This window comes from Cydia pomonella, chromosome 7 (genome assembly GCF_033807575.1).
Source record: "Cydia pomonella isolate Wapato2018A chromosome 7, ilCydPomo1, whole genome shotgun sequence".
Taxonomy (NCBI): domain Eukaryota; kingdom Metazoa; phylum Arthropoda; class Insecta; order Lepidoptera; family Tortricidae; genus Cydia; species Cydia pomonella.
In genome coordinates, this window is record NC_084709.1 from 13,861,919 (window position 1) to 13,887,110 (window position 25,192).

At 36.8% G+C, this 25,192-nt stretch overlaps 1 protein-coding gene across 6 annotated transcripts in view; it reads right to left on the reverse strand.

The window, feature by feature from the left end:
• Positions 1-4,704: 4,704 nt before the first annotated feature.
• LOC133519882 (GATA-binding factor C) overlaps positions 4,705-25,192 on the reverse strand; it is a 104,566-nt gene continuing 84,078 nt past the window's right edge. For all 6 annotated transcript variants that reach the window (XM_061854062.1, XM_061854064.1, XM_061854063.1 and 3 more), the window contains 3 exons: positions 7,076-7,289; positions 6,351-6,490; positions 4,705-6,048 (listed from right to left, as the gene is read on the reverse strand). In XM_061854062.1, coding sequence (XP_061710046.1) covers positions 6,022-6,048; positions 6,351-6,490; positions 7,076-7,289 — 381 coding nt within the window. In that variant the 3' untranslated portion in view covers positions 4,705-6,021. The remainder of the gene's footprint in view (positions 6,049-6,350; positions 6,491-7,075; positions 7,290-25,192) is intronic.

The window sequence follows — 25,192 nt, forward strand, 5'->3', positions numbered from 1 at the left end:
ACTCCATATTATTTGACGCCATTGCTCAGTAGTCCAGTTTGAGTGCTCGCGAGCGAATTTCAGCCTCTTCTTTTTCTGTAACTCCGTTTGTAAAGGTTTTTCCTTGGCCGTGTAAAAACCATATCCCATTCTTTTGAGAACCCTTTTGCAGGTATCCACTGAAACGTCTTTCTGGATCATATCACGCAATTTTACGGTAAGTTCCCCCGCACGAGCACGGCGGTTTTGTTTGATAATTTTCTTCTAATAATAGTTTTGTGTATTTATTGTGCAATAGTGTAAAAGCAACGTTGTATTTATGGAGTATAATATTGTAGAAATCGTTTGCTGCTAATGCCTTTCTAGAAATAAAACGAGTTGATATAAGATTCATATACTTAATACCCTTGACTTGACGAACTCTTCTGCATTGGGGCTCGTACCATCCTTGGAGTATGGGTCATGCAGAGATGAAAAGGCTAGCTATTATAAAGACCTTTAAAATTATTTCAATTTTGTTTACGACAAACATGTTCGATTAGACTCTACCAAGATTTGTGCAAGTTGATTCCCCGAAGAAAGACGAGATTAGTATATCTAATATGGAGATACGTGCGTAGACAAAACATACGATCGTAAAATTACCAGGAATATCAAAATCCTCTAAGTAGACAGTCACTTTACCTCTGGAATATCTTGGATTCAAATTCAAGATGTTAAGGTCAAAGAAGGAACTCTCACTTGAGAACCAGGCAAATCAGCATAACTGACTTGCACATGAAAGAGTTCTAGGTCAGACTGAGACACAACTTACAGAAGACGGGGCTAATGCAGCTTTGTAGACAAAGATGAACAAAGGTAAAAAGAAGAACAATTCCAAAAAGAATCAGAAGCAGCAAGTTTTTACACCTAGACTAGACTATTACACTATTTTGTTTTTAAAAATTGAAAACATAAAAAAAAACAATAATTAAAAAAAAAATAAGAAAAATAAATATTATAGGACATTATTACACAAATTGACTAAGTCCCACAGTAAGCTCAATAAGGCTTGTGTTGAGGGTACTTAGACAACGATATATATAATATATAAATATTTATAAATACTTAAATACATAGAAAACACCCATGACTTAGGAACAAATATCCATGCTCATCACACGAATAAATGCCCTTACCAGGATTTGAACCCGGGACCATCAGCTTCGTAGGCAAGGTCACTACCCACTAGGCCAAACCGGTCGTCATAATTTGTTTGATATTTTGTAAACAAAAAACTATTATAAGTTACAAGAAATCAAACAAAAAATTTACTTGTAAACCTTAACTTAGTGGTCTTAATATAATATGTAAGACGAAAGTACACAATACGGATGCATATGTAAATGTGCACGCACACATACATAGTTAGATTCGGATCCAAATTAGAGATAGCGCTTTGAACTGAGTTTCAATAAAATGCTTCAAGAGGGCTCTCTTTGCCTAATATACTTAGTATAGGTACTCTTTGCCCTTACGTTTTTTGTTTGACGTTTGCCGTTGACATACATAACCATACTTAATAACAATAATAACGGATATATATCGATGGAGCCATAATACCCAAAGATTGATTGATTGACAACGGATATTTTCAAGTAAGCTCAAAGCTTTACAATAATTATGTGAGATAAATTAGACCAAAATGAAGTTACCACAAAGTTGGAATTTCATCAATAATTGTACATATAGTACATCGATGCTTTAATGTATCAATATGCCGTGGCTAATTAACATTCAATCAACTTGAAATTTTGACCAATCGCCGTAAAAAGAAGCTTTACCTTGTCTTCCGAGCTTACCTAGTACGTTTTGTTTTATTCATTTTAATGCTTAGTGTAAGGCCTAAGTGGGCTCTCGAAGCGTAGCGTTAGGCGGGGCGTGCAGCGTGGCGTCGGGCTCACAAGTAATTTGAGTAGCGTGCATTAAGGCCGTTTCTATACGTTTGCATTTGTTTAACATGCACGCTGCACGCCCCGCCCGCTGCACACCCAACTCGAGCGTCCACTCGGCCCTCACATTTACTTTTTTCTTCGAAAAATAACTAGGTTAACACATAAATGATTTAACATAAAAAAACATGTTTTTAGAATCCTCACAAGCTACCAATAGTTTTCGCTATTTGTTTAACTGTAACTGCCTATTCTCATCAAAAAGCAATCTTTCTAGTAAAGTCGAGGGCTCGTGATAAAGGGGCGTTTACACTTGATTGGAGCGTAATCCGGGTCCGCAGAGCAGCAGGACGGCACTAACATGCCGACTGATGACCGGATCGCGCATGCAGAGCCCTTCGCATTTAACCTGCATCGATCAACATTCATCATAACAGTTTTTTCTGGTTTCGTAGTCACCTAGAAACCCTTATAGTTTCGCCATTCCGTCGGTCCGTTCGTCCGCGGCTTTGCTCCGTGATCGTTAGTGCTAGAAAGCTGCAATTTGGCATGGATACATAAATCATGCATGGCGACAGAACGGCAAAATAAAAACTACAAAAAAAAATTACGTCCTACTTATTTGGCCCGTTCTGACAGAATGGTAACAACGAGACCATACACTGAGCATGGCCCGACATGCTCTTGGCCGATTTATTTTTTATTGACATAGGTAGGTTGGTAAAAGGGCCTATTTTTTTTAGGTATGGACTAAAGTTTATTAAAGTCTACAGGTTTACAGGTCAGGTTAGGTCTATTTTATAGGTAGGTACTCGTGTTCATGTTGTTGCATATGAAATAAAAGTTCCCTGCATAACTTTTGCATTGTAATTTTATGTTTTTATTTCATTTTATTAACTGTCAAGTTAATTCAAGATTACTGTAAGACGAACGTACGAAATCCAAGAACCCTAATAAAAATAATTTTTGGAAACAATGATTTGTAACAGACATTATTTTACCTTATATCCAGGATTATCAAAAAATTCAAAATAATACATTGTATAAGTAACGTATTCGCAACGCAACCTTCATTAGGCTTTGTCATTTTTATTGTTTTTGATATTAATTAATTACCTAAAAAATATTTAATGCTTGCTCCACCTAATAAATAGATATAACAACACTATTGACGTTACTTTTTGTTAACGTTAAACGATTTTTTTAATACTACTTCGGTGGCAAACAATCATACGGCCCACCTGATGGTAAGCAGTCTCCGTAGCCTATGTACGCCTGCAACTCCAGAGGAGTTACATGCGCGTTGCCGATCCTAATCTCATCTTATTATAATTTATGATACAGATAATTTTTTTATAATACTGCAAAGTGCGCAACGTGTCTTACTAACTTCACGCTTGACCACACAATGTCTTTCATTCAAAAGCGCCAGCCTGAATTCGAAAGCAAATCAAATGCTTCGTGACATTAGTCTGGCGCGGGGTCAGCGAGATAAGCCCAAGGTAAGTCCGAGATTGATTCCCGGATCAACCGGATAGTCGAAGCCGCTCGAGTGTGGACGATCCTTTACTCACGACTCGCCGCTCTCTATGACTGGTTCCTTAAGGGATTTGTGAGGTTATTGTCTCGGACACTTTAAATCAATAACAACAATTCAGAAAATATTTTATTTTAATAGCGTTCTCATCAATCTTAAATATTTGCGCTGGCCTCGCATATTTGCTGCGTTTCGAAATGCCTGCAGCGTTTACTTACTCGTAATTTAGCGAAGTGCGAAGTTCCGTCACAGAGGGGGGTAGTGCATTCCCTCGGGTGTGAAGAACATCGCGTAAGTCTCGAATATTCCGCGAGTGGCCGCGCTATAAATCGCGTAGAGTGATGGTTGCTTTTTGTTGTGGGACATTTTTTCCCGCGCTAGCACCGCATATATCACTGCGGCGAGGTGACTTATGCGGCTCTGTCTCAACTCGCTTGCTTAAAAATACCCCACTATTTTTGCAAACGCTCGCTTATCTTTTTTGGCCGCTCGTCTCCTTCAACCTTTATTCCTACGCCATTTTACGGTCACTTATAAAACGGAAGTTCGTTATAACTATTTTTAGTTTAGTATACGATGAGAATTTATTCAATCGACTTTTAAGCCCGTGATCTGGACGCTCTGAAGCGTGATCGCTTACAAAGTTACCAAAATCTCCGACTTAAAAAGATCAATTGCAAACATTAATTGTGTCACACAATAGGGTACCCTTGGGATCCTGCCTGAATTAAACCGCAAATAAACCGAGTCTGCGAGTACTATCGCAGCGGAGCGGGGAGCGTTTTACTTTTATCCGATGGCCATTCTTCTGAAATGCGATTAAAATTGAATAGGTCCATATGTCGCAAGCAGGGTTGCGTCACAATCACACGGCCGGCTGCATTTTCAATTTGCCGCGAGATAAACGCGAGTTTTGGACGACTTTTTCTGCGGAATAGCGGAATTGATCCGGCGACTTACGGCCGAAGAAGAGGACGCGAAATTGGATGGTCAATTGATTTGCTTTTTGATTTAAGACTATTGATGCGTTTCCAGTGTGAAGACCAGGGGAGACATTGACAGCCATTCGTTGCGACGCCTACATTTAACTTCACAATTATTTAGACTCTGACCACGCTAACTTTGCACTAACTTCGCAGTAAAAATGCATGCATATCCCTATAAGTTCCGACATAGCGCTTGGAACGAAAACTTAGCATGGTCTGACTCTAGCGTTAGGTTACTAATTGATGTGGTAGATGAAAATGTAATGAAACGTTTTTATAATATCAATATTGATAATTTATTCACAATTTTATTTAAAATACACAACTTCACAATGTCCTGTTTTAAAAACTAAAATTTTAGGTACGGGATATCGTTACGGGTTGTGTTGCAGTGACCACTAAATTACAATTTTATTTTGATAGTCTTATAATGATTCCATTATTTCTTTCTACTGGTTCAATTTACATTCATATTATGTACATATTTTGGGGGTTTCAGAACAAGTTTTTATCCGAATTACTTTAATACCAAAGATAATTAAATCATTTTGCTCGGTACTAAACGTGACGATTCATTCACAAAATTGTTCAAGTACTATATGGCCACTCAATATCTTAATTTACCAAGGGTATGCATGTAATATAAAATTTTAGTTTAGTACTTTTTAGTGACATAGACAATATTTTAATTTATAAATACCAATGAGCTATTAAATCCAGTGGCCATCTTCGGTCGCAACAACTGAAATATTATATGTACTGATATCCACAAAATCAGTTCTGAATTACGTCACTAATTAAAACGGCTATTATTTACAAATTGCATGATTTAAACCTATTACATAAATTACTATTGCATTTCATTCAATATCAACTATACTAATAAAATGTACAAAAGAAATCTCTGGAATAACTCTCTGAACACATCACAATTCCTATAGCCAACCGAGCCGTCCAAATTAAATATAAGAAAGAAAACAATTTATACAGGAACGAAATATAACTTAATATGAAAGATATGTACAAATACACATGTTGTTTCTCGAACAATACTTAGTTATATATAAATCATCTAAGCCGACTTCGTACCGACCTTACCTATATTATAATACTGTACAATTTCGCTAGTTACTTCATCATTGTAAAACACCTTACTTAATACTCGTAGGAAACTGATCACGGAATATCAAAGTCTTATGGGCAACGTGCTCCGGCATCGAGTCTGCAGCTGGCTGCACCTACAGTCAGCTGCATATCATAACCAAATATTAACAAGACATTTTGGTATACAACGACGTGTAGCAGACTAGCCCTTCACTGGGATATATATCCTTTTCAGACATCTTCAATTCAAACTGCAGAACGTTTGTATAATCTTACAAACATCAATTCTGTATACAGTCTTATAAATTACGTGATGTGCTGAAGTGTCATTGGGATAATAACTATAATGTTCGGTTAGTAGACCGTGGTGTGATCACAGCATGTTTTGTGTTTGCTTGCGCGCAGGTCTGCAGCCGTCGGGGACGGCGTATTTCCTTCAACAATATTCTCATAAATTAGCAGGCTCACAGGTTTGGTTGACTTATCACGTGTACTCACTCCTCCAACCAGTCTGCAAAGGAAAGAAAACAAATTCGTTAAATGGTTAACCAAATAATCTAGGATTTAGATACCTAACCTTAAATAACAAGTTTTTGGATAAATAATAATAGTAAGTATATCTATGGGTTGTAAAATGTATTTAAACAGATAATTATTAAACCGATCGATACCAATGCGATTTTACCACATATTGATAAGATAAAATAAGAATTTGTTTTTCAGTTAAGATGTGTATTTTGCATTAATCAGACAGATAGTCATCTACTTCTCTGTAAAGTTGGTAAAACAAGACCGATAGTTGTGATAGCTTACCATAGAGTTGAGTTGCGCGAGGTGGTGGTGGTGGTAGGGGTTGTGCGAGGTGGGGGGCGGCGCGAAGCCCTGGTGTGGCGCGCCGTACCAGTGGGACATGTGCGCCGCTGCCGGGTGCACCAGCCCCACTTGGTGTTGACCTGCACAAACAAATGTCAATATATAATATGTATTTTACGTAACGAAATAAATACGACCTTGACGGTAGACGACAATTCGAAAAGAAAGAAATATGCTAATCTGCTCAAACATAAACATAAAACCAGTGTAATATTGACTGAGCCTGCCTTTTTATTTTTTAACATTATAACTTGTCGTTACGTTTTTGTTTGCAAAAAGACCCGTTCGAATCGTCAGGGGAACAAATAAATGTAAGTATCTTTGCGCGAGCAGTCTCCGTAGCCTATGTACGCCTGCAACTCTAGAGGAGTTTCATGCGCGTTGCCGACCCTAAACCATCCTTGAGCTCTGGCAACCTTACTCACCGACAGGAACACAACACTATGAGTAGGGTCTAGTGTTATTTGGCTGCTGTTTTCTGTAAGGTGGAGGTACTTCCCTAGTTGGGCTCTGCTCTAGATCTGGAATGACATCCACTGGCTGTGCCTTACCACATAAAGCGAGATGACATTCACAATGCCCATACCTCTCTTTTGGACGTAGTTTAAGGACGTATCCGGGTCCGAAAACAATCTATCTCTATGCAACAATCAGTCTTTACTCACCGAAATCCATAGCAGACGGGAAAGCTGATCCCCCGAAGCCTTTGGTGGCGTCCCCGAGCGGCTTGATCATGTCGCCCATGACGCCGCCCAGCGCTAGCGCGCACGCGCCGCCGCCGCCCATGCCCATGCCGCCCTTCTTCTTCTTACTCTTGCTGCTCAGCTTGCGGTTCCGCGTTTGGATGCCCTCCTTCTTCATCGTTAGGGGCCGGTTTACCTGCAACAATGGAAAGTGGAAATTAGTATATTTCGCAGACATTTAAGTTTTATTTCTGACACAAGTTTAGCATTTTGTATAATTAAGTAGAACACAAATGATAAAATGTTACCCAAATACAAGCTACAAGCACACTTGTCATTTAACTTTATGATTCACTTAGTGTAACATTTACTTTTTTACGACTAACCGTCCAACGTAAACTTTGTGCAAACGCTTATTAAAATGACAAAGACGCCGTTGCTTTTACATCCAGAGTATAATTCTGTATTTTAATAAGAGCGTACCGTGAATACCAACGCGGGTTTCCTCAATGAAGTAAAACATCAGCAACAAGACTATAAATCGCAAATGGGTCTCGAGTCATGCGCACAGGCAGAACTTTATCGTTGACATTTAGCGGTATGAAAAAACGTCAGCGGCACCATGTTAGAATGCTAACTACAAGTATAAAGGCTCGCCGAGACCATAAAACGCTATCACAATAGTGCTGCGAATATTTAGCTGTTGGCCTGCCGACGCGCCGACCGCCGACGCATCCCAATTACTGCACATGCAGTTGCTGGGAATTGACGGTAACCTTGTACCTCTTTGTGTGAGGTTGTAGTCCTCTTCTATTGTAGAGGTCATGGTTTTAGAATACGTCATAGAATTATTTGTCGTACGCTGAATATAATTTCGATGATTGATATTTGAAGCCTACTTTTTTGGCATACTTATTGCATTAAAAAGATTTTATAATATCTTATTGAACTACATAGGTATTTGATAATAAATACACCAAAGTTGAACAACCTCCGCACACGGTCAACTTTTGTTTGTCATATGCATTAATTACGTAACTCGGTGAATTTCTTTAGTTCCTCCGTCAAATTCGCGGGTCAAGTGTCCCGGTCAGTCCTGCACGGCACTTCGGCGAAGCATGCGTCACGACGGACGGACGGACAATGAGTTATTCATTGGCTTCAAGGAAGGCGGCATGTGCCCTAAACGCACGATTTGATCGCTCCGCCAGGCCATACGCATGACCTGATCTTGTTTGTTTTCTTTTTGGACATGTGCAATGACTGTTACGCTAATGCAGTTTGATATGTTCATGTGAGCGGTAGGTACATGATGAAATTATTAAATGCTAATGAGGCCCTTAGTGACCATGTTTATATTTGAGGTTAGAACGGTGTGACGCAACGACTAAATTGAGTTGTGAATTATCGACTTAATTGGAGCTGATACTAAAAGTTATAGGAAAAACGTTTCTAACACAGATTAGATACTTTACATAATACATACTTACTAATTCCGCGACTATATTCCCTTTTCGTTTACCCGATTTTGCTTAAGTAGTCCGATTATTATTTCAAAGGCAAAGGTCTTAGGTATTGTCAAAAAACTGAGCTACGTTGAGAGCAATTATGGTAACTATTCTCAGCAGTCCGAGGAATCGGCTAAGGGTAAGACACATATATTTCCATTAAATAGGACTAATTATCTACCAAAATGACTCCTTTATCCCGCTGAAGTCCGGCGCATCCTTAACGGCCAATGCGCCAATTCCCGTAATGTGTTCCCGCGAATCGCCCACACGCGCCGCGCATACCGCGCCGTCGACGCTTCCAATTGAACCAATATAAAATGCATTAATACAAAGCACTCTGTCCACTGATTAATGAAGAACAGTTGTGAAACTGAAAAGTTATGAGAAATTTCGTTTTGTACTACTTATTTTAGCGCCTGCGGGGCAGATAGTTGATGATAGATAAAAAAGACTCAGATTAATCCAACCCTGATGTGTGCAGTGCACAGGGTGTTTACATGAAATTCAATCTTTAACCACATGTCATGAATGTAGGTACTACTTCTGTTTGATTTAAAAGAGTTACAAAAAAGTAGATATACATATTTTTGTTTTATCTTTTTCATGAACAGACACAGTCTACATCAATAAACAGTTTTTTTTATGTAGCTCTACAAAATATGAAGTCTTAGAGTTTTATATCCTAGCTATGCCTATCTCCACTGGTTATACTTCTTTAGTAAGCGGGTGCCGGCAAATTTAGCCAGAGCAAATTAGGTCGAGATACTTGTATGAGGTTTTTCGCGATTGCGGAGGCGCGGAATGGCGAGCTGCATTAATGGAGACTTTGATGTTCGAGCTAAGAATAGATGAAGGAGATAGGGTCAAATGATGTCTGCTGTCATGATAACTGCACATAAACGTCTATTCAGGGACTTCCTATTGACGACTCAATTCTACACATCTTGTAAAATATACGTGTATATATGTAGGTACAGTCTGCAAAGGAAAGAAAATAAATTCGTTTAATGGTTAACCAAATAATCTAGGATTTAGATACCTAACCTTAAATAAGTTTTGGATAAATATTGTATTATTTTTTTCTAAGATAACATCCTTTTAAAAGTTCCATTGTTAAAAATATAATTGCGTGTAAGTAGGTACTTACATTAATAACTTGAAAATAAGTCACGTTAGTTCAGATTTTCTTGATACAATAGACACGGTAGGTATAACATTGCTGTACTTATCCCCGTAACGTTTACCTATTGCTTTTCCTTGCTATATTTAGACATACATAAAGCGAGCGGATATATCTCGCTTTATGTCTCACTAGGCGTCCTACTATTTCCGTTCAATTAAGATTAAACACTATTTCTTTGGATTAACAGAATATAATTAAACATTAATTGTATAGTGAAGCTGAAGTACTCCAACTACATGGAACGCTCGCAATAACTGTACCACCACACCATAGCCGGCACACGGAAGCTCGCCAGTATATAGTGCATGTTACATGACATAAGGCATCCGCCATGTTAGAGAAATTGCTTAATAACTGGCCATTATGTCAGGTTAATTACGTCGCTGCCTGTTCCCATTCTACTGTATACATATGAACGTGCAAGGTATATAGGCATTCGGTTGTACAGTTTAGGTATACATACTGAAAGAGTTGTGTATTTGGTTCGAGGCGAGTGCATGAAATACTACTAGGGCTAACTGTTACGCTTTCAGGTTGCAATGAAAAAACATTTACGAGTATGAACACTTTCTAAACGGGCGTAAAGAACAGAATAATTGCAAATATAATCCTTTGCAATTAATTTCGAAAGGGTACATTTTTTATGTTGAGTTCCTTCAGATAAAGGAAGAAGTTATTAGAAAAAAATTACGAAATCTTATTGCATTAGGGCTCCAAAACTTTGCACGTTAGTCACTAAAAAAAACCTTTATAGCGTAATAAATACACGTATGATATGGAATACGGAATACCTGACGCAAAGGCACATGGTTAGGGAAAGGGAAAAGAAACTTTGTCGACAAATCAAAAACATTCACGATAACATGTTTCTAGAAACGAGCAAACATAAATCCGTAAGCTTAAAACTCAAAGCCATTAAAAGCTGAGGGCCACATAGGAACATCAAGAATCATAATTGCGGCAGAAATACGGGGGTCATACGGCGCGCAGCGAATACGCGGTGGTAAACGAAACACGCACTTTGCATGCAACATTCCGCCCCCGTGTACTACGTGACGGGGCTGCACGTGATTACGAGGAGATAGGCGGGCGGGAGCGGAAACGTAAGCGGGCGCTGAAGCGGTGACTTTGTGGGGATTTTACAACGGTGGCGCGGACGTTTGGGAGTATGAAGAGGACACTGTATTATTTTTTTCTAAGATAACATCCTTTTGAAAGTTCCATTGTTAAAAATATAATTGTAAGAAACAATTCTATAATGGTATGAAATAATATGTAGATACTCGGATCACTAACTTTGACTAATGATTTGATGTTCTTATTTTTTAAAACAAGCATAATTTAAGTTTGTTAAAAAAATACTACATATTTGTTAGAAACATGTACTGAATTAATCTTTGTATTTATAATTTTTATTATTGTGATTCTTACATTAAAACGTTTCCATCTTATCATTACCTACCATTTAACAATTCAGGGTTGAACGTGAATCCAAACAAATGTGTTTACTATTATCGTCTAGAGGAATAGCTTTCAGTTTCATGTTAAGCATATAACTACCCGCTTCCGCGCCCGCTCCGACTCCCGCTAGCGCCCACTCCCCGTCGCGCCCGAAAACGTGAAGCGATGACACATAAAGCAGCGCTATTGGCCAGGCCTGTAAAAGCCATAAGTTCACGGAGATATGTGCTGCTTTAAACCGGGACTAATAAAACACAGTCACCGTTCCGGTTTTTAAGCTAAAATTTCGACTGAAATTCATGTCGCAACATAGTTACTGAAATTGCGCTATTTCAAAGTTGCCTTGCTAGTTTAAAATTCAGTGTACACTACATACCTAACCCCACCCCTACCCTTGAAAATGATTTCTAAGTGAAAATCACAAAGATATTTAGGTAATTTTATAACTTTCTTCTGCCGAAAATGTCTGACTTGGTAATACAATCATCATGATAGGTTATTACCTATTGTATAATTCGGTATCTATAATTAAAAAGAGTGTAATATAATCTAGCCGCCATAAATCGGTCATTTGTTTGGGGTGATAATACAAATGTTAGAGTATGCTTCTACTTACACATGGGGGTGTGTAGAAAATATAAGATCTCTTTGTAAAAATACTTAGGGCCTGTTTCAGAATGTGCAAGTGAAGTATTGGATAGCTAATTGTCAAATAAATTAACTGCCAGATATAACTTCCTGCAAAACTTAGCACTTTTTCTACCAGTTAAGGTTATTTGAAGATTGTGAAACGCCAACGTTGACATTATTCGTCAGATAAGTGGCAAGTAGCTTATTCAGGACTTTACTTGGACATTGTGAAACAGGCCCTTGACCTAAACCATAAAACGTATTCTATACGATGAAATATTTTAAAATAATATTTACGTGATTTATGACTTCACATTGTCGATGAAAATATGAAACCACATAGTTACACCCGTGAACTAAAGTAAAGACTTTTAATTGATTCAGGACAACCCAGTGCACCGTGGCATGAGCGGTTGGCGTGTGCGGCTCGCATTCACCCACCCTGCTGGTATCAACAGAACATTCACCTACAAATCTGAAAGATATTTACAAGCTTATGTTTGGATTCTAACCTGAATTTTGTTTGCATGCTAGCACTTATCCTGATAATAAGTATGGTGCTAGTGTTAAGTTTAGTTTTATTTATTACCAATAGTACTTGTGTAATAAACACTACACTCACTGAATTTAATCCTTTACTAAGATATCGACACCTAATTATTTTACATGAATTATGTAAGTATATCTGAATAACTACGGCCAAAAATATTTTGCGTCTTTTGATATAGGTACGTATTTGTGTCTAATTAGCTTAACAAGACTTTACAACCTTTGCAAACCATATAAAATAATGAGTTGTGTACAACCACCAATTATAAGCATTATACGAACAGCCCTGGGAAATGCAAACAATACTTTCATAAAATACGAAACAACGTTTTCTATAACAGCTAATTCGAAACAAAACTAGCAGTAGATGTTCAGATACGCACCGCGAAGCAGTCAGCACGTAGACTACGCACTTGTGAAATCAAGCCATAAAAACTTATGCGAATGTCTGTGCTTGCACGAAATCTTCACCTGCAACGTATGTAGGTATGCGAACGTGAGAGCCACTCAATAGAAACGTAACGAATGCGTTCCAAAATTAAAGTTTCGCGATGCACTTTATTGTGCGTGCGAATAATTACGTTACATTTCTAGATGCGGTATCGGGGACGAAGTTATTACACTATCAGAGCCATCTGCCGAGCGAGCACACACATAAAACCGCTCAAATGGGAAAATAACAGGCTCACTCCACAATGCCATGGAAAATACCGCTCACGGTACCATTTTCCGAGCTAGAAAGCCTAGTTTAATTAAAGGGAGGCAGTTGCAACCTTTTATTGCTCTATAAAAGTGCTTTCTTAACAATGACTTGTAAATCATTTTCGCTTATTATGTGCCCATTTAAACTTATAGGTACGATATTTTCCAATACACCGTCTGCTACAGATAAATATCGGACGGGCTAGACAGACAGTTTAAATACACAATGAACCATATAAATTAACAATCAATTATCGAGAAAAAAGCGTGCACATCTATTACGGCACAAAAACGCCGTGAATTGCTCTATTGAAACTGATCGGCGCATTTACGGTGTGAATTTGTTTTTTCTCGTATCCAATAATCATATTGTCATAATTCGCACAAATGAAGAGTTATTACTCTAGGGGGTGTCACAAGAATTACCGATAGCATGAGGCTTGCAGTTTGCAAACACAATCTTTCAACTTTTTATTTAAAAACCGACGTATAAAATAAATACAAGTAAACTAATCGCTTGAAAGTGTCATAAATACAACAAATGAAGGCATATAAATTAGTGTTCATATATCCCAATTATTACAGAATACATACTTGCATGCGTTGCATGCATTATTAAGACTAAAAATAGTAAAATGACTTGACCCAATAACTGGCATAATGCGGTCACATGATGATGGATAATGAACGGAGGCGCTCGTGTCACTTCAACTATTAGCTATCGGTTCGGGTAGTAGTGGTGCTCGAGAGTTAAGGCGACAATCTAATATCTATTCAATATTAAATATGGTTTATTTTTTCTTATCTATTTTGAAATTAGGTACCTACTTGTATGTTCATAAGTTATTTTTACATAATACAACCAACAATAGCTAAAACAATATAAACTCTCATAAAACTGTACGCTCGTTGTACGTTCTGCAAGCAATCGAACACCTACAACCACAAATATCGTATTGTTATGCGATAATGCTCCAATTTATCTCGTAATGAGCTTTGTCAACTTAATTAACGAAAGCAATTAGTAATTGTCTCACAGTTACTTAGAGCTTACTTAATTATTTGCCGGCATTGTTTTAATGTCTATTTTCATTTTGTTCGCGACACCTTAAGTGTTGCGTGCGTTAGCTTTATTTCTTTTTTCCGCAACAGCACGTTTTATATTTGAGCTCATTATAAGCGAAGAGTTTCTAGACTTGGCTCTGATTTTTTCCAGTTTATCGGTGCGGCGCGTGTGAATGGCGCGATGCGCCTGACACCACTGAAAATGGAATTCTCTACAATTAGCTATTTAAATTAGGTATTCCAACATGTCAACTAAACAATGAATGCCATTAGGGTTTCTGGTTTCTCGACCTTTTTTATTTCTCGAGGCACGGGAATTCTCGACCTGTATTTCTCGAGTTTCTCGAGTATCTCGAGAAGTTTTGAAAATTTTAAAAAACACCATTTAATTTTAATTTTTTTGCTTTATTAATAATCAGAATCATAGGAGTCGTAGGTGAGATCAATAATCAAATAATAATAATTACCAAGTTTTCGTTACCATAAATTGTACTTAATAATCAAAACATCAACAACAAACAGAAAAAAAACTATAGGTGCAAGCGTGCGTGCCGGCGATGTGATATGCTATAGTGTATTTCTTTAGGTATTTAACAAAATGTCCCACAATAAGGTATTTTATTAGGCAAGAATATTCAAGTCAATTAATTTAACTCGATGTGACAAATTTACAGAAGTTTAATAAATAATGTTAATACTTACTCAACGTAACGTGCCGGGACAACGCGAGGAAGAAGGACTTACTCAACGTAACAATGAAGCTGCTAAAATTATGCTATTTTGTTAATAGGAATGTATCGGGAATTCGGGATGATTTGATTTATGAATAGTAATTTGGTTTTGTAACATTCGTTATTACAAGGACCTATAATTTGTGTTTTTAGCATTATTAGAAGATAGGCGATATTGACGTGTCTTTATAGAAAAACACTTGAAAAATTAATATCTTAAACCATAAAAATAAGTCGAGGCAAATATACAACAATTATAAATTTTGCTTTCATAAAAAATTAGTAACTATTGTTACTAATTTTTTTAAAGCGTTTTTGAATAAAAAGACAGGTCAAGATTGTTTACCTTTTTTCGAATGCAAAAAAACGAAGTATAGGTACTGGCACTTAGTAAATAGTAATGAACCTAAAACCAGACGAATTTTTTAGACATTTAAGAGTAGTAAATAGTTCAAAAGTTTTTAAAACATTAAAATCGGTTGAAGCCAGAATGATAGGGGGTCGATCAAGGCAGTTTTTTATTTACTTGGATAATTAATAAATGTTTAAGTCAATGAAAGTGTAAAAAGAAAACATTGTTCACATTTACTTAACTACCCAATGACTACACTATAGACACATCACGTGCTATACGCATGTTTTCTTTTTACTTTTCATTAGAGATTTATTTCTCGAGTTCTCGAGGCATTGAGATTTCCCGTCTCGACGAAGGGCAAATTTCTCGAGATTTCTCGGCTCGAGAATTCTCGAGCAGAAACCCTAAATGCCATTTTTAGGGTTCCGTAGCCAAATGGCAAAAAACGGAACCCTTATAGATTCGTCATGTCCGTCTGTCTGTCCGATTATGTCACAGCCACTTTTTTCCGAAACTATAAGAGCTATATACTGTTCAAACTTGGTTAAGTAGATGTATTCTATGAACCGCATTAAGATGTTTACACAAAAATAGAAAAAAAACAATAAATTTTGGGGGTTCCCCATACTTAGAACTGAAACTCAAAAAATCTTTTTTCATCAAACCCATACGTGTGGGGTATCTATGGATAGGTCTTTAAAAATGTTATTGAGGTTTATAATATAATTTTTTTCTAAACTGAATAGTTTGCGCGAGAGACACTTCCAAAGTGGAAAAATGTGTCCCCCCCCCCCGTAACTTCTAAAATAACAGAATGAAAAATCTAAAAAAATTATATGATATACATTGCCATGCAAACTTCCACCGAAAATTGGTTTGAACGAGATCTAGTAAGTAGTTTTTTTTTTAATACGTCATAAAATTTAAAAAAATTTTTTTTTTCATCAAACCCATACGTGTGGGGTATCTAGGGATAGGTCTTCAAAAATGATATTTAGGTTTCTAATATCATTTTTTTCTAAACTGAATAGTTTGCGCGAGAGACACTTCCAAAGAGAAAAAAAGTGTCCCCCCCCCCCTGTAACTTCTAAAATAACAGAATGAAAAATCTAAAAAAAATATATGATATACATTACCATGCAAACTTCCACCGAAAATTGGTTTGAACCAGATCTAGTAAGTAGTTTTTTAATACGTCATAAATGGTACGGAACCCTTCATGGGCGAGTCCGACTCGCACTTGGCCGCTTTTTAATACCTGCGTCAAATAAGTAATTATCGTTTTCGACTAGGTATATATTTTTCAGGGAACACTTATAGTTTTCCATCCAGTGTCAATCAATTATCTAAATAAAAAGTAGACGTAAAATGTAGAAGTAATCTTACTTTCTTTAAGCCAGTAATAGGGCACCTAACCGTCAAATCTTTCACTTCTTTCATATTCTTTGATCAAGTTAAATGTATAATAAAATGAAGTAGCATATGGATTGACATTGATTGACAGTTTTAACTATGATAGTAATTAACCACCCATCAGTAGTACAGTTTTAAATGAAAATGCTAACAAACGAAGCAAAATAAGCAATTAAGCCGTATGTTTCGGACGGGGTAGATGTGGCGTGGCGCGGCGCTGGCGCAATTGGCCGTCGCGGCCACACGCGCGGCCGCAGCGAAAAACGCAACCATCAAAAACACGCTTTATTATTATTTACCAACCGTGGATTTTATTACAAGGTAATAAGGTTTACTAATAGTAACTCACAAGCGTCTTCCTTCGTACAAGCCTTGAGACTACATACTGCATTTTGTGTTAGGAAGGCGGAGCGGTAATACAAGGAACTAACCGATCTGTCGCTCTCTTTTCGAAATTAATTACGCTTGATACATGGAAATGGTTACGGGCCCATAAAACTTGAGAAGCCCGATTTCACACTATGTCAAATATGCAATTCTTGTATATTTAATACATCCTTCATGAGAAATGAAATTGCAGCTCTTATAGAATAATATTTATTACAACGTTGTCACGCATTGAAAACATGTGTCTCAGAAGCCAATAAAGAAGTGTTCTATGTCTTCGGTCTACTGAAAACCACCCGACTATCACTAGAAAGGGTTCAAACCAGTGGTGCTATACAGTATTAGTGAAGAATTCTATCGCTGACAGTGTAATGACAAAAAATGATTTAAGGAAATTAGTTCCACGCAGTTAGCACGCGTTCAAACCGAGCGTTTTGTGGCGCCGGATTTTTTTACACACAATATTGACAAATTAGGCTATTTTAAAGTATTTCATGGTAAAAAATATATAATTATATATCATTATTTTTAAGCTTTTTGTAGCAACAGCTACAAAAAACTTGGGTACTAAGCGATTGGGTATTTGAAGTGTTAACTACCTAATTAACGAAGTTATTGTAGATACACATTTTAGTTTGAAACAAATAAAACAAATTATGATACCGCTAACTTCCGTATGTTATTTCAAAAAGCCGTCAGACCAAAAAATATATTTTTGTAATTAAGGATGTGCCCGAAGTTGTCGATAAACTGCGGTTTTGATATGTGAGCTGATTAAAATAAATACTCGGCGGTGCGCGGACAGCTGCTCCCGGTGTAATTGAAATGACGATTTATACACGCGCCGAATATATCGACATCGGTAATTTATAGTGAAGAGCACCGTTATTATTGAGAGTTGAGACGGTTTTTTAAAAACGATATTTCTTTAAAAGGGAATTTTGTTATAATTATGACAGTTTTTAAGCGATATTTCGTGAATAGGAAATTGTATGCTATTTGCGATCATAATTTGATATTTATTTCGAAGTTGTAATCAAAACGAAAGTTATTGACAGCTACTAATAATTTAAGTACTCATAAAAATTTCTTAATTACATCAACGCAATTCGTGGGACACAATTGCAACTCAATTAACTCTTACAACGATTTTATTTATGCCATTTATTTAAGATAAGCCGAACCGTTTATCTCTGAGACTAAATTTATTTTGTTCATCATTAATTAGTTCTCACGTATCGATATGAAACAAGTGTCGGTGCCGACGGGAGCTAACGTAAATCAAACCTGATTGATAAATTTCTTGTAAATTAATGCTGTATAAATTCGATAAAATTTATCGATGAAATGTTATTTTTAACACCAAATTCATATAAGGAAATACATACAAGACAAATATTTCATTATTTGCCTACGTATTTTTACTTTGTTAAAAACTTCACAAGCAGACTTTTTTTTCAGTGTGGGTAACCAGTGTAATGCACGCTTTAATCGCAACTTCACTACGTTTAACCCATATTAAAGATATTACATTAATTTAGTCATAGGTTAGCTGTCTTTGTGTTGCTTCATCAGTTGTGGATACCAAAAAAAAGGAAAATAATATTAAGCTTACAGTTACACAAGTTGTCGCCACACCGTTAATTTATTGCACAAAGTGTCGATGCAGCAATTTGCAATTTAATAGGTTGTACCCGACATTTTGAAATAGTGAACGTTAACAAGAAGTGAAATATTTGCTTCAAATATCTTCACGATAGTTTCCTAACATATTTGTAATGAAGATAGTATATGTGGCAGGACATCACTAAGTTCACATCTCAAAAACAATTATGGAAAACAATAAATTTAAATGTTTTGCGCCCGTGGGCTCGAACCCGGTCCAATTAGACCCTGGCCGTCCGCACTAAATCTCGCAGTGCTACCATGCTACACTAATTCATACGGCCCGCCAACGACCACTCATAACTGTCGACATCGACACAGACTAAAACAGCTTCTCGCACATCGATAACTTATATGCTGACGTCACTACACTAGTTACAGCTCAAAAGCGGCTTTGTTACTTGATTTAATGAGTTAAGCTAATCTTGCAATTCATAAAACAGGAGCACGAATAGTCTAAGTAGTCATTGGTCATACCAGATTTGTAACTCTTGAGCTTAAATTAAATTAAATTAAAAATTATTTATTCAATCAAGAGTAATTAACAGTTAACATATATAGTATTTAGTACCTCTTTTTAAGTAAATCTTTACCTGTGTTAAGAGGTACTGCTCTTTTTGATGCATCCACCTAGGCTTACCTAGATTCTTTTTTATGTTAAGTATTTATGTTTTATACTTAATTATAATTGTATTTTTATGTTATGTTGTACCAACTCATCTCCAGATTTGAAATATATAAATAATTAGATTGACTAGATAATTAGGTTTTGGAAAATCACAGTACACCATCCAGCAATAATTTTGTTTTAGAATATGTACCTAACTACCTATGTATCCGCTATTGTACACTTATTGGGCGCAATAAAACAATATAGTCGTAATATATGTATAGAAACTCACACAATAATACAGCCACGGAAAATTATCACATACAAGCAATGACATGGCAATCAGCTTTTGCACCTTGTGCGAAATTGCTCTCTTTGGATTTTTACCAACACCTAGGCGTTATACTTAACTTAATTTTTATGGAACTTAATAGTGTTATCTTACCAGTTATGAATTTATTTTTAAGTATGGTTCTGGTTCTAGTTTGATGATTAAAGTATTCCCTATTATTTGCTTTAGCCATCCTTTTTCTTTTTTTACCGTATGTTTATAATACAGTCTGAGTAGACTGTATAAACTGATTTGAAAGACTCAATATAAAGTAGAAATCGTAATTGTTTTTCATTATATTAGCTAATTAAATTAATATCTACGAAATCCCCTAGTTTGAAATTATTTAATTTCATTGTGGCAGTAGGCAATCATTTGTTGGGCACTGCGCGGCCGGCGGCGGCGCGTGCGCCTCTGCCGCACCTGCTCTAAGCCCTCAGTAATTATTCCACCACTCATTATATGATTATAAGACTTTTTTGGTGCTTTCAATCAAATTACACCTTGACTCGACCACTTTGTACGAGTGAGATGTCATAAAAGTTTTTTGTACAATAATTTTCGTTTGACGGTTAAGTGTAAAAATATTTTTTGTGGCGAGCATAATACAAAAGAACACCTACTTCACTTTTGCTTCGTCGGTTTATCCTACCAGCTGATTGCAAAAATCTCAGAAATAGAAAACAGGGACTTAAGGGATTAATGCGAACTTTTGTTACTAGCGAAGGATTAGACATTGTTATAAACGAGTATTATCTTTGTGTTAGTAAGATGGACAATGGGTATGAGCACTTTCAATTTGAAAGCTTTGAATAGAAGTAAACAGTGGCACTCGACAAAACTACCTCTTGCAAATCCCCTTGCATAAAAGCGAAAATATTTAGAAATAATGCTCTGCGTTAATTTTGCTCTGGACTGTCACGGAGATCACCTAGATGATAATTCTAAATTTGAATTCATGTAAACCAGAGCTCCGCAAAGTTTAGCACTCGAGCGCATCGATGGTATGATAGGCGGACATAAATAAATAATTAGACGCGGCTCGAGGAAGTAGGGGAGCGAGGGGGCACTCAGATAGTTCGAGATACTATCTCTCGCAACCGCGCTTTGTGTCAAACGTCAGATGCTTATCTCGAAGATGTTTACAGATGTACCGGAGGGGTAACGGCCCAAACTCTCTCGTGGACGCAATCAGCCGCATAACACTAATAGGTTGGCTGGCTTGATAGACTGTGAGTTAATTACTTTGCTTTGTCTTAACATTACCGATCCGACTACTTGGAGACGGAGAGGTTGTGCTTTTTTGAATGTAACTATTTCCAGTAAAAAAAATGTAGTGCAATGGAACGGGTTTAATGTGTTCCTCTCGGCCGTAGATCACGCTAGATGGCGCCGATAGCGTGGCCGCGGGCCAGATCTGCGATCATCTTGCTCGGTGTCTAATCGCCTAATTACCTCGCGGTAGCCCGCTGTTGCTAGGTAGTTTGAGATAAACCAATATACTTGTTAGATCGAATCTTATTACAAACGCTATTGCAGCGAACACACAGAAACCTACATTGATAAGCAGTTAAAGCGCCGGTTTTTCGTATATTTAAATTTTTACGTTTGTAAAATATAAATCATTAAATTGCGGCAACACCTTAGTTAATCTGCAAGAAATAGCAAATACAGTTTTAAGTAATAAGGCCACGGCACTATGTATTTGAACGACCCGCCTTATATTTGCCTTCATCACGACCGCATGAATCTGTTATAAATGTAGAACGAAACGGTCTTTTCTCAAGCATCGATATCAAGCTTAAAATCTCCATTTCTCGTGACAAAAGCTTGTGACAAAGTGGGCATTGCGAAATCTCGCCCGACCTAAGCGCAATAATTGTTTTGTGCAAGGACACAGCCTTATCACCCGGACGATCAGACTGACGTGCAGCTGCTATATTTGTATTTTTGAAACCTACTATAAAATTAAATATGAAAAGAAATAGACTAATAATTATTTACCGTAAAAATCGACACGGTTGTGGAGACCACTTTTAAAAGTGAAGTGTGTTAACATCTATGACTCGCTCATACCTGGGGGCCTAGCCAAGATGACGAATGTTGATAGAAAATACCAATCGAAATTTAATGTTTGTATGGAAATAGTCACATGAATTTTCGTAGCATCTGTCATCCCAATACATTTCTTGTTTTCGTTTGGTGTTTGTCGATGCGCGATTGTTTTGGCTTGACTGCTATGTACAGTCGTAGCTTACTAAATATTTGTTACCTTCAACTCTACGAAACATAACCAGCGTCAAGTTACAATTACGGTACTGCCATAGAAATCAGATTTAATTTTAAAAACGGTTTTAATTGCTTTCGGGCTGATAGTTTCTAGAATTGCGACGCCCATTTTCTGAAAATTTATTACTTAGACGGTAAATCAGCTGGGAATCGCTCACTAAACAGAATGGGAGCTTAAGACTCATGAATAAAAACATTCTATTTAGCGCTACGCTCGCGAGCGCGGGGTCTGACGCAAACGAGATGGACCTTTAAACAGTAGAGGGAAGAGTCAAAGTGGCGTATAAAGTTAATCGGACATATTCGGCTATGTGGGGCAGCTCAACGCAAACGCATTTCCGGCCGAACGCTGCCGGGAAAAAGCCATTTAAAACAAAAAGAAAAAAATAGTAACGCGCCGCGCGCCGCGCTCGGACACTTCCGGTGGGCGCCATTTTTTCTGTATTGCCAACAGATAAAATCTTTCCGGCCTACTGCGCGAACACCCGCTCTTATTTCTTTTATAAAGGTTTTTACGCGATCGCTTTTTGGCAAAATTAGGTGTTTTCTTAATAGAAAAACTTTTATCGCTGTTTCAAAATTATTAGTTTTGCCACGAAATGCTACTGAAACAGATTTAAATACCCGAACACATAAATAAACACATATTTTAATAAGTTCGCTATAATTATGACGCCCCTGTCGTCCCGCCCGTTTTCCATACGAACGTAGTCCTCATTTTACTCTCTGGATATTGACATTATGGAAAATATTTTTACATCATTTGATTTATGTTAATCATAGCTACGTTTGATTTTTTTAGATTTTTTGATTAATGTAATAATTAGGAGCGAAAAACAGATTTCAGACACATTTTAAATGCTTATAATAAACTCTTAAAATAATTAAAAATTCGAAAAAATCAAACGTAGGGGCATAGCTCTGGTTGAAATACAACAAATTGTTTCAAAATAGTGTCAATAATGTTAATATCCAGAGAGGAAAATGAGGACTACGTTTGTATGAAAAGGCGATTTCGCGCGGGTCCTCCACTTTCGTCTTAATTTTAGGGTCATTATTTATGCATTGCGTTTGCACAAACTTGGCGGGGCTAGATAAGAATAAGCGCTTGTAGCCAATATTCTATAGGTAATACGTTTTCGATATACAAGTTAAGACAATTCAAATGCACGAGTTAGCAACAGAGTTGTATGTTAATCCCAGAAATGGTAGTACCTAACTGGTGGACGCAACTTTTCGCCACGCGAGCGCGCAAAACTCAGGAAAAATGAACACCACAATTAGTGTAGGACATTTGCATCGCTACGAATTCAACGGCCGAACTTATGTAAATGAGATAGCTGTTCAATGTTGAATATTCAAATTGATGTCATTATAACATACGCCCAGCCAACCGGCCGTTTGGCTACTGGCCAGTCTGTTTGTAATGTAATGTAATGAGTAAATTTTAACGCTCCTTATTTTATCCTTCTCATTCACAATGCTCTATTTTATGTCCTATTTGCCCATGACTCTCATTCCTGAAAGGTTTTATTTTTCAACCACATGCGTCGAAAAAGTAAATTCAATAGCACTTACATATAAAATATACACCACACCGATGTGTTATTAATCGATACCTCACCCGATCGAACGCAGAGATTTATTTTGTATCCATAACCTAACATTAAAAACCTAATGCTCCTTTAGTGCGAGCGACTGGCATAAAAGAAAAACACAAGAAAAAACAGTGACTGTCAAATTCCCTCGGATGCTGGCTGAACAAAACAGCACTTTAGACGAGTAAAAAAATAAAAAAGCAAGAGCTAGAAGAGCGTTCTCGATTCAAAAATTGAATTGATCGCCCCATTGTATTCCAAATGTATCATTTGAGCTGTTATTATGGGCTCTCTCTCTAGCGCTCAATACAAGTTGGTAATCCAATACTTTTGTATGGGAGGCACTTAACACAGCGAGCTAGTTACGAAATGTCCCATGTGTTATACATAATTTGTTTAGTATCTTGGAAGAGTAGTTACATTCCAATTAAACTTTGAAAGGTGCACGTTACTTTGAATAAGACAAAGATTTATTATAAGAAGTAGGTATCTATACTGTCGTAGATACCTTCCTACATAAAAACTTCCCTGTCGCAAAACGAATTGATGGGTAGAAAACAATCGAATACACAAAAAACCAAAATAGCATTTCATCGAAAGATTAAGAAGGTCGTCCCAAAAAAATGAATAGTAACTAACCACAAAAAGCTAATCGAGTATAGTCGGAGGAAGTAACGAATAAACGAGCGTGATAAATTAAATAAACAAATTTATAAAAACTTCAACAGACGGACGAAGCTTTGTAATGGCTTATTGCGGTCGGTTGGCGTGCGGGACTCGAACCCACGCACCTACAGTAATCCTATTACCCATTGTGGATGGCCAAATAAATAATTTATTTTCAATCGCTTTCAATTGATACCTACAGGGTTTTTATTCCCAAGGCGGCTATTCTAAAACTGCATCGTCATGTCAACTCTGAGGATTTCATTCTATTCCGAATTCAAAAATCGCGTTGTAAATATGTCGTTCGAAATTTGCATAATCATTCCCACAAGGATCTTAAAGTTAAGTCGACTCACGGTCAGCGCATTCCCATATCAATCAAAAACAACATGTATACAACTAATAAATGTTGTTATTGAAAACAATAACAAAAGAGTGGGGCAAAAGAACAAGGTCCTTGAGTTGTATGGGGCAATTGGAGAGCTAGTGAGGCTCGCTACAACTGTAGTCACGCTCGTAGAACCTTTCAAAGATATATTTGGAGTAAAAATACTTGAGTGCATTGTTTGTGCATTACACTACATTAAACCGTCTTGATATTTTAAGACATACACTCCCGGCAAGAAGTATAGAAACAAGCTTATATTTTAATAGAAAAGTGTGATTTTTTAAGCGATGTAATATATACTACTCATTAGAAACTTAATGGTAAATATAATAGTAGAACATTTTAAAAGTAAATTACTCAAATTAATCAAGTTGTGGCTATGATATTTGCCAGTTCAACATTTTTCAAAGCAATTAAAAGGGTATAATTATGTAAATTTTTCCTAATTTTTTTTTATGTTATTGACTATATTTTAGGATGTTTTGATATTTAGCGAGTATTGTTAACCTTTTGTGATTGCTTAATGTAAATTTTAGGTTTCAATTATAAAACAAAGACAGAAACA